The sequence below is a fragment of the Eleutherodactylus coqui genome, chromosome 10 (assembly GCF_035609145.1).
Source record: "Eleutherodactylus coqui strain aEleCoq1 chromosome 10, aEleCoq1.hap1, whole genome shotgun sequence".
Classification (NCBI taxonomy): domain Eukaryota; kingdom Metazoa; phylum Chordata; class Amphibia; order Anura; family Eleutherodactylidae; genus Eleutherodactylus; species Eleutherodactylus coqui.
Genome location: NC_089846.1, coordinates 13,732,707 through 13,748,699, shown reverse-complemented (window position 1 = coordinate 13,748,699; position 15,993 = coordinate 13,732,707). Strand labels below are relative to the sequence as shown.

Genomic DNA, 15,993 nt, shown 5'->3' with positions numbered 1-15,993 from the left:
CATTGTTTATTCGCCACATATTGTACTTCATTTAAGTAGTAAAAATAGACCAATAGAATTTATGTATATTTATTAAAAGCACAAAAATTAGCAATATTTTGAAAGAAAATGTAATTTTTTTTCAAATTTTCAATTGCAATATCTCAAATATGTGCAAATGTACTGTTCAAATTTTATAAGATATGTATTTCCATCTGTTTACTTTATTTTGGAAGCCCATTTGAAAAACTTTAGTTTTTTTTTAACCATTTAGGAGATGTACAAATTTAACATTAATTACATTTTGAGGAACAGTTTGTTTTCCTACAGAAAGCCAAGATTACAAAGTCTCATCGGTGTCAGAATAACGGATACCCCCACAAATAACCCCATTTAAAAAAATACATATCTTAATTAGAGATGAGCGAGCGTACTCGGAAAAGCACTACTCGCTCGAGTAATTTGCTTTATCCGAGTATCGCTGTGCTCGTCCCTGAAGATTCGGGTGCCGCTGTGGCTGACAGGTGAGTCACAGCGGGGAGCAGGGGAGAGCGGGCGGGAGAGAGGGAGAGAAAGATCTCCCCTCCGTTCCTCCCCGCTCTCCCCTGCAGCTCCCCGCTCCGTGCCGGCACTCGAATCTTCAGGGACGAGCACAGCGATACTCGGATAAAGCAAATTACTCAAGCGAGTAGTGTTTTTCTGAGTACGCTCGCTCATCCCTAATCTTAATGCATTCACTGAGGGGGTCAGGGGTATTTTGACCCCACAGCTTTTTTTCAAGACTTAGTGCAATTTGCAAAGAAATTAAATTTTATTTTTTCTCTTTACTAAATATGATATTTTAAAGACAGGATTTTTTTTCTATAGTGTACATGAAAATGAGGATTTGCATCCTAAAACGGATTTCCCTGTTTGTCCCGTGTTCAGAAACATACTCATTGTGGCTCTAATCTTATGTCTGAATGCATAACGGGGCCCAAACCTAAAGGAGCATTAAACTAATTGTTTTTTAACTTTTATGTGATCACCATTATCCATTGGATAAAGGCGATCACATGACCAGACACCACTCACCGCAGCCCTCGGTCACTGCTCCAGGCTCTCAGCTACCTTTAGTAGCCAGGTGCAAGTAGATTTTAAATTTCCCGGGCCCTCCCCAGCTTCTGCGCTCACGCCCACTATTTTGCCAACAGGGGTAAGGTCTGCGGATAAAGATCCCGTCGTATGATCTGTGAGGGGAGATGCAACTTAAACTTTTTTTTCCTTTTACTTTTTTTACTGTACATGATATCCATTGGATAACGGTGATCATGTAAATGAGAACTGCATACAGCGGCTCCCGTTGACATCTCCCTGATTTTGGCTACCCATGCTAGGCGGGAGCAAGGAGATTTTGAATCTCCGGGGCTCCCAGGCCTTCTGTGCATACGCCTAACATTTTACATCTGGCGCACATGCGCAGAAGACTGTGTCAGGTCCTGAAAGAACCAGAACGCCGCAGAACATCGTGGAGGACGGAGGTGAATAGTTTCAGCTCCCCTCATGGATCTGATTTGTGTGGGGAGCTGAAACTTTAACTTTATTTTACTTTTTGTATATTTTCATGCGATTGCTGTTATCCATTAGATAATGGTGATTGCGTGAAACAGGGGTTGTACACTGTGGCCCCGCCATGACAGCCTCATGCTCTCGACTACCTCCAGCAGCCGATAGTAGGGAGCTGTCACATCCACAGTTCCGCAGCTTTAATCCTCAGGGCTGGAGTGTTTTTACGGCCTTGAGGATTAAAACCTACAAAGCCAGGACATAAAAAGACTATGGGGCGGTCACTAAGGGGTTAATGTCTATATCCTGTAACATCACAGCACTCTAAAAAGACATCTAGTCCCCTCTTAAACTCCTCTATGGATTTTGCCATCACCACGTCCTCGGGCAGAGAGTTCCACAGTCTCACTGCTCTTACAGTAAAGAACCCCCTTCTATGATGGTGATGAAACCTGCTTTCTTCTAGACGTAGTGGATGCCCTCTCGTTACCGTCGCAGTCCTGGGTATAAACAGATCATGGGAGAGATCCTTGTATTGTCCCCTCATGTATTTATACATAGTTATTTGGTCGCCCCTTAGCCGTCTGTTTTCCGGGGTAAATAATCCCAGTTTTGGTGCCTCTCTGGGTATTCTAGTCCCTTCATTCCATGTATTAGTTTAGTCGCCCTTCTTTGAACCCCCTCCAGCACTGTAACATCTTTCCTGAGCGCCGGTGACCAGAACTGTATACAGTATTGCATGTGAGGCCTGACAAGTGCCTTATATAATGGAAGGATAATGTTCTCGTCCCTCGCCCCTATACCTCTTTTAATGCACCCCAATACTTTATTAGCTTTAGCAGCAGCTGACTGGCATTGGTTGCTCCAGTTAAGTCTACAGTCCACTAGTACCCCCAGGTCTTTTTCCATCTCACTTTTCCCTAGCAGTACCCCATTTAGTGTATATTGGTGACATCCGCTTCTCTTGCCCATGTGCAGAACCTTACATTTTTCAATATTGAACATCATTTGCTATTTTTCTACCCAAGCCCCCAGCTTATCTCGGTCCGTTTGTAGCCGCACATTGTCCTCCGTTGTATTAATTATTTTGTATAATTTCATATCATCTGCAAATATTGATATTTTACTGTGCAGCCCCTCTATCAGGTCATTGATAAATATATTGAACAGAATGGGGCCCAATACTAAGCCCTGTGGCCCCCCGCTAGCAATGGTGGCCCAATCAGAGTATGAACCGTTTATTACCACCCTCTGCTTTCTATCTCCGAGCCAGTTCTTTACCCAGATACACACGTTTTCACCCAATCCGAGCTGCCTCATGTTATATATGAGCCTATTATGCGGCACGGTGCCAAATGCTTTAGAGAAATCCAGATATACAAGATCAATAGACTCTCCCAGGTCCAGCCTAGAGCTTACGTCATTGTAGAAGCTGATCAGATTGGTCGGACATGATCGCCCCCTCATGAATCCATGCTGGTGAGGAGTTATTCCAGTGTTCTCCTTGAGGTATTCTAGGATGGCATCTCTCAGAAACCCCTCGAATATTTTTCCAATTATTGAAGTGAGACTTACCGGCCTGTAGTTACCAGGCTCACTTCTTGACCCATTTTTGTATATTGGAACCACATTGACAATACACCAATCCAGTGGTAGAATCCCAGTCTCAATAGAGTCTATCTATCACATCACTTAGTTCCCTTAGAACCCTTGGGTGTATTCCATCTGGACCCGGCGATTTGTTGATTTTAATCTTTTTTAACTAGCACTAAACTTCCTCCTGAGTGAGGCAGGTAATATTTAGCGGGGGGTTCGTTTTATCTCCCTGCATCTCATGTGACAGTTTTTTTTCCTTTCATGGATACACTTGAGAAAAAACTATTTAATAGATTTGCCTTCCCCCCCATCATCTTCTATGGTTTCTCCTGCATTATTTGTTAAAGGGCCAGCGCTCTCAGTGCAAATCCTTTAATGTTTATATAATTGAAAAATAGTTTAGGGTTATTTTTGTTCTCTTTGGCGATCAGTCTTTCTGCCTCCACCATGGCAGTTTTGATCTTTTCCTTACATAATTCGTTTTCTTCCCTGTATGTTTTTAGCGCTTCTTCACTGCCTTCTTGTTTTAATAGTTTACATGCATTCTTTTTTTCGCTTATTGCCCCCCTTACAGTCCTGTCCTGTAGTTTATGATGCGCAGCGTCCTACAACTAGTAGGGTGTATGTGGCGCTGCAGCTGTCATAGTAGCAAATAAGACTTATTTAACCCTGTAACTGCTGGAGCAGGATGGTTCCAGCACTGGATGCTCCTATAGAACAGCTCCTCTGGACCAGACAGATGCAGCCAATGAGTAAAGAGGAGCCAGAAGGACAACTGGGATCTCAAGACATACAAAGGACAAGTTAGAACACGGCCGTGAATATATATGCGACAACCAGTCATCTGGTCCCTGCTGTCCCATCTATTGTCCCCCACGTCACATCACCCCCAGCATCTTCCAGCAGCACCAGGACGATTAAGAGACAAAAGGCCGGAACCAATTACTGGGCGCAACGGCGACAATTGTAACGAGCTTCAAAAATCTGTAATCACAAACTTAGGATCAGTGACTGGGGGGGGGGGGGGGGGAACGATGGTGACACGTCCCTGAGCCGAAAGACATTACCCCGGATCACTGGAACCGAAACCTCTCACCCAACGCAGTGTACGGGGAGACTGCATAAATACTCACACCCCATCAGTGTATGATACACATAAATAATGCATATATTCTCACCCCTCTGTATACCGGTCAGTGTTTGATACACAATACAATACATATATCCTCACACCCCTGTCTCCCATATACCTGTCAGTGCATAATACATATACACAATGCATATATCCTCACACCCCTGTATACTTGTCAGTGTATGATACTCAATACAGCGAATATATCCTCATACCCCTGTCTCCCATATATCTGTCAGTATATGATACATATATACAATTAGTATATCCTCACACTCCAAATCCCCTGTATATCTGTCAGTGTATTTAGACATATATCCTCACACATGGAAGCCATGGAATAGTCTGCAGAAATACTTGCTAACTCTGGGAGATTTCTTGGTCTGCGCTGCCACCTGCTGGTCACATTACTGCTGAGAAGTCTGGCTGGGACATCACATTGCAGTATAGATATGTGACTTCTCAGGTCACCGGGTGTGATGTTCTGCTCTGCACCCCACATTCATTGCCACCTGTACCCCTCAACGGTGTTCTGCGCACTGCTGATGTAAGAACATGACACTGCCCGCCAGAGAGAGGAGGCCCAAGAGCTGACACTCACCTCTGCTGTGAAGATGGGATACTCCTCAGGGAGGATCCATGATTGGGGGTAGAAGTCATACTCCTCCGGATACAGCTCCTGCAGGGTCCTCAGCGCGCGGCTCAGGTTGATCTTGCGCACCATCTCCGTCATACCTTCCAAGAAAGAAACCAGGAGGGTCAGAACTCAAGAGCTGCTTCCACATAGTGACCCTCACGTCACGGGGTCCCGCCATGACATATACCCCCCACCCTCTGGTACCTGGAAACTTGTTGACTTGACCACAGCAGAGATTTTCACTTTCATAGAAGGACACCCCGTGCCAGTAGATGTCGCAGGGCAGGCGGCGCCCCGAGGGGAACTGAAAGACAACGAGTGGACAATAAACCCAAAACACTCCGACTCCCCCGCTCAGAGCAATCACCCCCCCCCCCACCAGCACCACCCGCTTCCTGAAATCATCTGTGCTGCTGTGTGCTGGGCCATCCACAGGCCCCTTACATTCCCAGCTCAGTTATCAGTGATCGCCACACAAGCCCCTCCAAAGTCCAGCGACTAATAGGGGTACACTAAGTGGACAAACTCTCCATCTGCCTGGGTGTACTCACTACATCCCCACAATGCAGTGCAGCAGAGCGTACTCCGTGCAGATGCTGAACTAGCCTAAAAGTCGAGCAGCCCAAGAGCTAAGAAAGAAATCAGTCTAATTGTAAATGCAGCTCTTGATGGGACTGGAGTACAGGGCAATCGTTAACAGTAGAACTGTGACTGCAGCTCTGGAGGTGACTATAGTATAACAGATGTAACAGTGGGAGTCTGTTTGCAACTTTGGATGTGACTGGGGTATAAGACATGATATAATAGCAGAATCACAGGGCATTGGCAGTGCCTGGCAACTTACCATGTCTCATCACATACATAACATTACTGATCCTGCACTGATCATGAGTTGTATCTTGTACTATACTCCAGAGCTGCACTCATAGAATCCTAGAATGGTAGAGTTGGAAGGGACCTCCAGGGTCATCGGGTCCAACCCCATGCTCAATGCAGGATCACTAAATCATCCCAGACAGATGTCTTCCATTGGGGGAGAACTCCCCACCTCCTGTGGTAACCTGTTCCACTCATTGATCCCCCTCACTGTCTAATATCTAATGTGTCTCCTCTCTTTCAGTTTCATCCCATTGCTTCTGGTCTTTCCTTGTACAGATGACAATAGGGCTGATCCCTCTGCACTGTGACAGCCCTTCAGATATTTGTAGACCGCTATTAAGTCTCCTCTCAGCCTTCTTTTTTGCACGTTGAACATTCCCAGATCCTTTAACCATTCCTCATAGAACATGATTTGCAGACCGCTCACCACCTTGCTAACTCTTCTCTGAACTTGCTCCAGTTTGTTGATGTCGTTTTTTAAAGTGGGGTGCCCAGAACTGGACACAGTATTCCAGATGAGGTCTGACTAAGGAAGAGTAGAGGGGGATAATGACCTCACATGATCTAGACTCTATGCTTCTCTTAATACATCCCAGAATTGTGTTTGCCTTTTTGGCTGCTGCATCACATTGTTGACTCATGTTCAGTCTATGATCTATTAGTATACCCAAGTCTTTTTCACATGTGCTGCTGCTTAGCCCAATTCCTCCCATTTTTTTTTGTTGTGAATCCACCTTACAGTTGCCTTGTCAATCCCATAGTTGGTAATTTTTTCAATACGTATGATATGAGATACTTTATCAAATACTTTACTAAAGTCAACATACACTATACTACCACATTTCTCTGATTAATACAGTCGATGATTCCTTTCATAGAAGGAAATTAGATTTGTCTGGCATGACTTGTTTGTTACAAACCCATGCTGGCTCTGGTTAATTACTCCATTTTCACCCAAGTACTTGCATACATGCTGTTTAATAGTTTGTTTACAGATCTTTCCCGGTATACAAGTCAGGCTTACAGGCCTGTAGTTTCCTGGATCCACCTTCTTCCCTTTTTTGAAGATAAGGACAACATTTGCCCTTTTCCAATCTTCTTGGACTTCTCCTGTTCTCTAGGAATTTTCAAAAATTAGTGAGTGGTTCAGCAATTCCCTCTGCTGCTCCCTTTAGTATCCGATGATGTAATTCATCTGGACCTTGAGACTTGGATTCATTTAAGTTAGCTAAGTGTTCCCTTGCCATCTCTCTGCTTATAGATAGCCTGCATTTTTGTATTCCCTCAAAAGCACAGGGAAGATCAGCTGACGTTACATCTACTTTCTGAGAGAAAACAGATACAAAATAGGAATTTAAAAGTTCAGCCTCCTCAACATTATTTTTAACCAATTCACCATTTTCATCTTCTAAGCATCCAATAGAATCTTTGACTTTTCCTTTTCTTTGGACACTCCCCCAAAATCCTTCTTTCCAAGGATGAGCGTCCCACGATGTGAGTAACCCGACTATTTATATCTGTATGTATATATTTGTTTATGGAAGCTTGATCTAGACATAATTGTGTCGAAACGCGTTGCTTAATCAAGAATAAAAAGAGATTAGTTTCTTCTACGGCGCGGGATCTGTTTTCATCTTTCCGTACATTGCTCATTCTGACCGTGCCTGCAAGCACGGATCCAGGAATCCCCGGACGCCGCTCCTAAAAAGAAAAAGGCATGGAGAAGCAAGAAACTGTCTAAAGGCAAACGTGGACAGCAGGTGCAGAGGGGTTGACTCCTTATCACCGGATTAACCCTTCGAGCACCGGGTAAGTCCACTTATAACTAAGCTATTACAGCGTTTTTTAAAATAGCATGAGAGGCGCATTTTAAACTATATTTTTATACACACACAGCTCTACTATATCCATCCTGATTTCCACACATCACACACACAGCTCTACTACATCCATCCTGATTCCCACACATCACACACACACAGCTCAACTACATCCATCCTGATTCCCACACATTACACACACAGCTCTACTACATCCATCCTGATTCCCACACATTACACACACAGCTCTACTACATCCATCCTGATTCCCACACATTACACACACAGCTCTACTACATCCATCCTCATTCCCACACATCACACACACACAGCTCAACTACATCCATCCTGATTCCCACACATCACACACACAGCTCAACTACATCCATCCTGATTCCCACACATCACACACACAGCTCAACTACATCCATCCTGATTCCCACACATCACACACACACAGCTCAACTACATCCATCCTGATTCCCACACATCACACACACAGCTCAACTACATCCATCCTGATTCCCACACATCACACACACACAGCTCTTCTACATCCATCCTGATTCCCACACATCACACACACACAGCTCTTCTACATCCATCCTGATTCCCACACATCACACACACATAGCTCTTCTACATCCATCCGGATTCCCACACATCACACACACACAGCTCTTCTACATCCATCCTGATTCCCACACATCATACACACAGCTCTTCTACATCCATCCTGATTCCCACACATCACACACACACGCAGCTCTTCTACATCCATCCTGATTCCCACACATCACACACACACGCAGCTCTTCTACATCCATCCTGATTCCCACACATCACACACACACGCAGCTCTTCTACATCCATCCTGATTCCCACACATCACACACATACAGCTCTTCTACATCCATCCTGATTCCCACACATCACACACACAGCTCTTCTACATCCATCCTGATTCCCACACATCACACACACACAGCTCTTCTACATCCATCCTGATTCCCACACATCACACACACACAGCTCTTCTACATCCATCCTGATTCCCACACATCACACACACACAGCTCTTCTACATCCATCCTGATTCCCACACATCACACACACACAGCTCTTCTACATCCATCCTGATTCCCACACATCACACACACACAGCTCTTCTACATCCATCCTGATTCCCACACATCACACACACACAGCTCTTCTACATCCATCCTGATTCCCACACATCACACACACACAGCTCTTCTACATCCATCCTGATTCCCACACATCACACACACACAGCTCTTCTACATCCATCCTGATTCCCACACATCACACACACACAGCTCTTCTACATCCATCCTGATTCCCACACATCACACACACACAGCTCTTCTACATCCATCCTGATTCCCACACATCACACACACACAGCTCTTCTACATCCATCCTGATTCCCACACATCACACACACACAGCTCTTCTACATCCATCCTGATTCCCACACATCACACACACACAGCTCTTCTACATCCATCCTGATTCCCACACATCACACACACACAGCTCTTCTACATCCATCCTGATTCCCACACATCACACACACACAGCTCTTCTACATCCATCCTGATTCCCACACATCACACACACACAGCTCTTCTACATCCATCCTGATTCCCACACATCACACACACACAGCTCTTCTACATCCATCCTGATTCCCACACATCACACACACACAGCTCTTCTACATCCATCCTGATTCCCACACATCACACACACACAGCTCTTCTACATCCATCCTGATTCCCACACATCACACACACACAGCTCTTCTACATCCATCCTGATTCCCACACATCACACACACACAGCTCTTCTACATCCATCCTGATTCCCACACATCACACACACACAGCTCTTCTACATCCATCCTGATTCCCACACATCACACACACACAGCTCTTCTACATCCATCCTGATTCCCACACATCACACACACACAGCTCTTCTACATCCATCCTGATTCCCACACATCACACACACACAGCTCTTCTACATCCATCCTGATTCCCACACATCACACACACACAGCTCTTCTACATCCATCCTGATTCCCACACATCACACACACACAGCTCTTCTACATCCATCCTGATTCCCACACATCACACACACACAGCTCTTCTACATCCATCCTGATTCCCACACATCACACACACACAGCTCTTCTACATCCATCCTGATTCCCACACATCACACACACACAGCTCTTCTACATCCATCCTGATTCCCACACATCACACACACACAGCTCTTCTACATCCATCCTGATTCCCACACATCACACACACACAGCTCTTCTACATCCATCCTGATTCCCACACATCACACACACACAGCTCTTCTACATCCATCCTGATTCCCACACATCACACACACACAGCTCTTCTACATCCATCCTGATTCCCACACATCACACACACACAGCTCTTCTACATCCATCCTGATTCCCACACATCACACACACACAGCTCTTCTACATCCATCCTGATTCCCACACATCACACACACAGCTCTACTACATCCATCCTGATTGCCACACACACACAGCTCTACTACATCCATCCTGATTCCCACACACACACAGCTCAACTACATCCATCCTGATTCCCACACACACACAGCTCAACTACATCCATCCTGATTCCCACACACACACAGCTCAACTACATCCATCCTGATTCCCACACAGCACACACACACAGCTCTTCTACATCCATTCTGATTCCCACACATCACACACACAGCTCTACTACATCCATCCTGATTCCCACACAATACACACACAGCTCTACTACATCCATTATGATCCCCACACCTTACACACATACAGCTGTACTACATCCATCCTGATTCCCACACATTGCAAACACAGCTCTACTACATGCCACACACAGGGCACATGGCACACACAGGTCTGCTACATCCTGATTCACACACACACACACAGCTCTGCTACATGGTACACAAATTATGATCCCCACACACAGCTTTACTACATCCATCCTGACCCCACACATTATACACATGGCACATGACACACACAACTCTACTATATCCTTCCTGATTCCCACACATTGAACACACAGCTCTACTACATGCCACACACAGTTCTACTGCATCCATATAGATTTCCATACATTACACACAGAGCACATGACACACACAGCTCTATTACATCCTGATTCACACACACAGCTCTGCTACATCCATTATGATCCCCACACATCACACACACAGCTCTACTACATCCATCCTGACCCCACACATGACACACACAGCTCTACTACATCTTGATTCACACACATCACACACACACACAGCTTTGCTACATCCACATCCATCCTGATTTCCACACATTACCAGACTCCTGGATACAGTGATGAGCCCCTGGTCATGTGATTATTGACTCCACCCACACGGGTGATCACCTGAGGGTGACATCAATACAGGTCCTTGTAGTAGTTGCTGTCGGTTTATCCAGTACACAGTACTTTCTATCAAACTGCACAATGACTCCTCCCACAACAGTGACATCACCACAGGTCCTTCAGCCCACCGGATCTCTGCGGTGACTGTAAGTCAGTGTCTTCTGTCAGGACCGCTGAGCTGTGTCTGAGATAATAACGGCTTAGTTGTATTCTCATTTCGTTATTTTTGTCCTTCCGTTCCAAGAGCCCTGTGCTGTTCTTCTGTCGGTCGGGCTCTGTGTCTATATATGTTGTAGGACCTTCAATGACGTCACTAGGGGTGGAGCATAAGAAGCACTCACATACTCACTGACAAGTGGTCGTTAGTAGTTTGACAATCCAGAGCTCCAGGTTTTTAATGAGACAACGGGAAAAAATTGTCCAGAATAATTATGGTGTGGCAGGTATCGATTGGTCGCATGGGATACATTGGCGCTAGTCCTCTGTGTCATGTGACCGGAGTCACTCCTCACAGCTAAGGGTTTGTTACAATGTACACAGTCAACAGTCCTCCGTGAGCAAGGAGCCATCACTCACCTCCTTCCACCGGAGCTGCTTGATGCTCATCTTCAGCGCCTCCAGAGAGGTCTTGGCCTTGGAGCTGTCCACGGTGACCGGTCTTCTGCGCGCCCCTCTGCCCTCCTCTACTTGGCCACCATTACTCACTCCTTTCTGGCCCCTGTGGACCGATACCCGAAGATCAGAGGCTCGGGGACTTCTGTTACCTTCCACCTGCCTCCCTCTGTCTGCCTCACGCCTCTTGCATCTATGCAGAGACAGCTGGTTGTACCTCGTCTCCCCCAATCCCCTCATCACCCCACAATCAACCCTGGAACGCAACGTCTCCCCGCTATCAGCCCTGGGACTCCTTGTTACCCCACTTTCAGCCCCGGGAGAACATCGCACCCCACTGTCAGCTCTGGAACCCCTTGTTACCCCACCTTTAACCACAGAACTTCTTGTTACCCCACAATTAGCCCCGGAACCCCTTTTTACCGCACAACTCCTTGTTACCACATCATCAGCCCTGGAACCCCTTCTTACCCCCCCATCAGCCCCCGAACCCGTTCTTACCCCATCGTCAGATCTTGAACCCCTTGTTGCCACACCGTCAGTCCCAGAACTACTTCTTACCCCACAACTCCTTGTTACCACATCATCAGCCCCAGAACCCCTTCTTACCCCACCATCAGCTTCGGAACCCCTTCTCACTCCATCATCAGCCCCGGAACCCCTTCTTACCCCACAACTCCTTGTTACCACATCATCAGCACCACAACCCCTTCTTACCCCATCGTCAGACCCTGAATCTCTTGTTGCCCCATCATCAGCTCTGGAACCCCTTCTTACCCCACCATCAGCTCCAAAACCCTTTCTTACCCTATCGTCAGATTCTGAACCCCTTGTTGCCCCACCATCAGCCCCAGAACGTATTGTTGCCCCTTCATCAGTCCCTGAACCCCTTGTTGCCCCACCATCAGCCCCGGAACCCCTTCTTACATGATCATCAGACCCTGAACCCCTTGATGCCCCACCATCAGTCCCAGAACCCCTTGTTACCCCACCATCAGCCCTGGAATCCCCAATTATAGAATTTTCAGCTTCTGCTTCTTCATCTTTAGATCCCTGAATTGACCAACAAGGCACATCACCCGTCCCACGTGTCACCCCACTATCAGCCCCCACAGCTGGTATCACCCCAAAATCAGCCCCACGATTTGGCGTCCCCCCACTATCAGCCTCCACATCTGGCATCACCCCACTATCAGCCCCACGACTCGGCGTCCCCCCACTATCAGCCCCCACAGCTGGCGTCCCCCCACTATCAGCCCCATGACCCAACGTCCCCCCACAATCAGCCCCCATAGCTGGCGTCCCACCACTATCAGCCCCCACACCCAGCCTCTCCCTACTATCAGCCCTCACAGCTGGCGTCCCCCAACTATGAGCTTCACGGCCCAGCGTCACCCCACTATCAGCCCCCACAGCTGGCATTGCCCCACTATCAGCCCCCACAGCTGGCATTGCCCCACTATCAGCCCCCACACCCGGCATTGCCCCACTATCAGCCCCCACACCCGGTGTCACCCCATAATGTGTCCCCTCACTGGGGTTCCCCCCACTATCAGCACTAGGAGCCCCGCCTCCCGTCTCCCCAGTGTCTGGCAGCTGCTGTGGCCCCCCGGGCTTAGCCTGTCTCCTCCTGTCCCTGCTCCTTCCTCCCTCTTTCCCCGGCTGACGTGCTCCATGGTGAAGTCCCGTGACTCCCCGCCTTCCGGTTACCTTCACGCCCGGCTCTGCCCTCCCAGCTCCCCTGTGTGGCCCCCCGGGGCCCGGAGCTTCCCCTGCTCCCAGGTTCCCAGACAGACTCATCACCGGCCTGTCAATCACCCGCGGCCACGCCCCCACACGCCGGATTGTTTGGGTCTGGTTGACAGCGCAACCGTACGGCAGCCGCAGAGGGTCAAAACCAGAAGCGCGAAGACGGAGGAAGTGTCATGTGACCACACAGGGCTATAACAATAGGGCTGTATACTGTGCTCGCATTACCTCCTAACACATATATACTGCATGTATATACTCTGTACCCCTCTCCTAGTGATATATGTCATGTATATATACTTTGTGCCCTCCCCTAGTGACATGTCATGTATATACACTCTGTACCCCTCCCCTAGTGACATATGTCATGTATATATACTCTGTGCCCTCCCCTAGTGACATGTCATGTATATATATTCTGTACCCCTCCCCTAGTGAAATATGTCATGTATATATACTCTGTACCCCTCCCCCTAATAATATATGTCATGTATATATACTTTGTACCCCTCCCCTAGTAACATATGTTGTGTATATATACTCTACCCCTCCCCTAGTAACATGCCATGTATATATACTCTGTACCCACCCCTACTGATATATGTCATGTATATATACTCTGTGCCCCTCTCCTAGTGATATATGTCATGTATATATACTCTGAACCCCTCCCCTAGTAACATGTCATGTATATATACTCTGTACTCCTCCCCTAGTGACATATGTCATGTATATATACTCTGTACCCCTCCCCTAGTGACATATATCATGTATACATACTCTTTACCCACCCCTACTGATATATGTCATGTATATATACTCTGTGCCCCTCTCCTAGTGATATATGTCATGTATATATACTCTGTACCCCTCCCCTAGTAACATGTCATGTATATATACGCTGTACCCTCCCCTAGTGGCATATGTCATGTATATATACTCTGTACCCCTCCCCTAGTGATATATGTCATGTATATATGCTCCGTACCCCTCCCTTAGTGACATATGTCATGTATATATACTCTGTACCCTCCCCTAGTAACATATGTCATGTGTATATACTCTGTACCCCTCCCCTAGTGATATATGTCATGTATATATACTCTGTACTGTCCCCTAGTAACATATGTCATGTATATATACTCTGTACTCCTCCCCTAGTGACATATATCATGTATATACTCTTTACCCACCCCTACTGATATATGTCATGTATAAATACTCTGTACCTCTCACCTAGTTACATATGCCATGTATATATACTCTGTACCCCTCCCCTAGTGACATATGTCATGTATATATACTCTGTGCCCCTCCCCTACTGACATATGTTATGTATATATACTCTGTACCCCTCCCCTAGTGATATATGTGATGTATATATACTCCGTACCCCTCCACTAATGACATATGTCATGTATATATACTCTGTGACCTCCCCTAGTGACATATGTCATGTATATATATTCTGTACCCCTCCCCTTGTGACATATGTCATGTATATATATTCTGTACCCCTCCCCTTGTGACATATGTCATGTATATATACTCTGTGCCCCTCCCCTACTGACATATGTCATGTATATATACTCTGTGCCTCTCCCCTAGTGTTATATGTCATGTATATAAACTCCGTACCCCTCCCTTAGTGACATATGTCATGTATATATACGCTGTACCCCTCCCCTAGTGATACATGTCAGGAATATATACTCTGTACCCCTCCCCTAGTGATACATGTCAGGAATATATACTCTGTACCCCTCCCCTAGTGATACATGTCAGGAATATATACTCTGTACCCCTCCCCTAGTGATACATGTCAGGAATATATACTCTGTACCCCTCCCCTAGTGGCATATGTCATGTATATATACTCTGTACCATCCCCTAGTAACATATGTCAGGTATATATACTATGTCCCCCTCCCCTAGTAACATATGTCATGTATATATACTCTGTACCCCTCCCCTAGTGACATCTCATGTATATATACTTTGTACCCCCCCCTAGTAACATGTCATGTATATATATTCTGTACCCTCCCCTACTGATATATGTCATGTATATATACTCTGTACCCTCCCCTAGTAACATATGCCATGTATATATACTCTGTACCCTCCCCTAGTGACATATGTCATGTATATATATTCTGTACCCTCCCCTAGTGATATACAGTGGGGTAAAAAAGTATTTAGTCAGATCCCAATTGTACAAGTTCTCCTGTAATTGACATGATAGGTAGACCTCAACTATGAGAGACAACATGAGAAAACACATCCAGAAAATCACATTGTCTGATTTTTAACGAATTTATTTGCAAATTATGGTGGAAAATAAATACAGATAGTCCCCGACTTGCGAACATTCGACTTACGAATTTCGCTAGATACGAACTATCTGTCCTGCACAGTATGATGTCATGCTATGGCATTACATCATACTGTGCAGGGACCGGACAAGCTTCTATCAAGCCTGATAGAAGCCTGTCCGGTCACATCGCGGTTGCTGGGCAGCCGGGGGTCTTCTGAAAGGCCCTAGGGCTGTCTATG

The 15,993-nt window shown here is 46.3% G+C and overlaps 1 protein-coding gene across 2 annotated transcripts in view; it reads right to left on the bottom strand.

The window, feature by feature from the left end:
- Window positions 1-13,506, bottom strand: part of TTLL11 (tubulin tyrosine ligase like 11) — a 43,802-nt gene extending 30,296 nt beyond the window's left edge. The window contains exons 1-4 of one of the 2 annotated variants that reach the window (XM_066580279.1): window positions 13,399-13,506; window positions 11,653-11,794; window positions 5,094-5,193; window positions 4,854-4,987 (exon numbers count right to left, since the gene is read on the bottom strand). In XM_066580279.1, the coding sequence (XP_066436376.1) occupies window positions 4,854-4,987; window positions 5,094-5,193; window positions 11,653-11,682 (264 nt within the window). In that variant the 5' untranslated portion in view covers window positions 11,683-11,794; window positions 13,399-13,506. Of the gene's footprint in view, window positions 1-4,853; window positions 4,988-5,093; window positions 5,194-11,652; window positions 12,828-13,398 lie in introns of those variants that run through there. The other variant, XM_066580278.1, reaches the window with a different exon arrangement.
- Window positions 13,507-15,993: the final 2,487 nt, after the last annotated feature.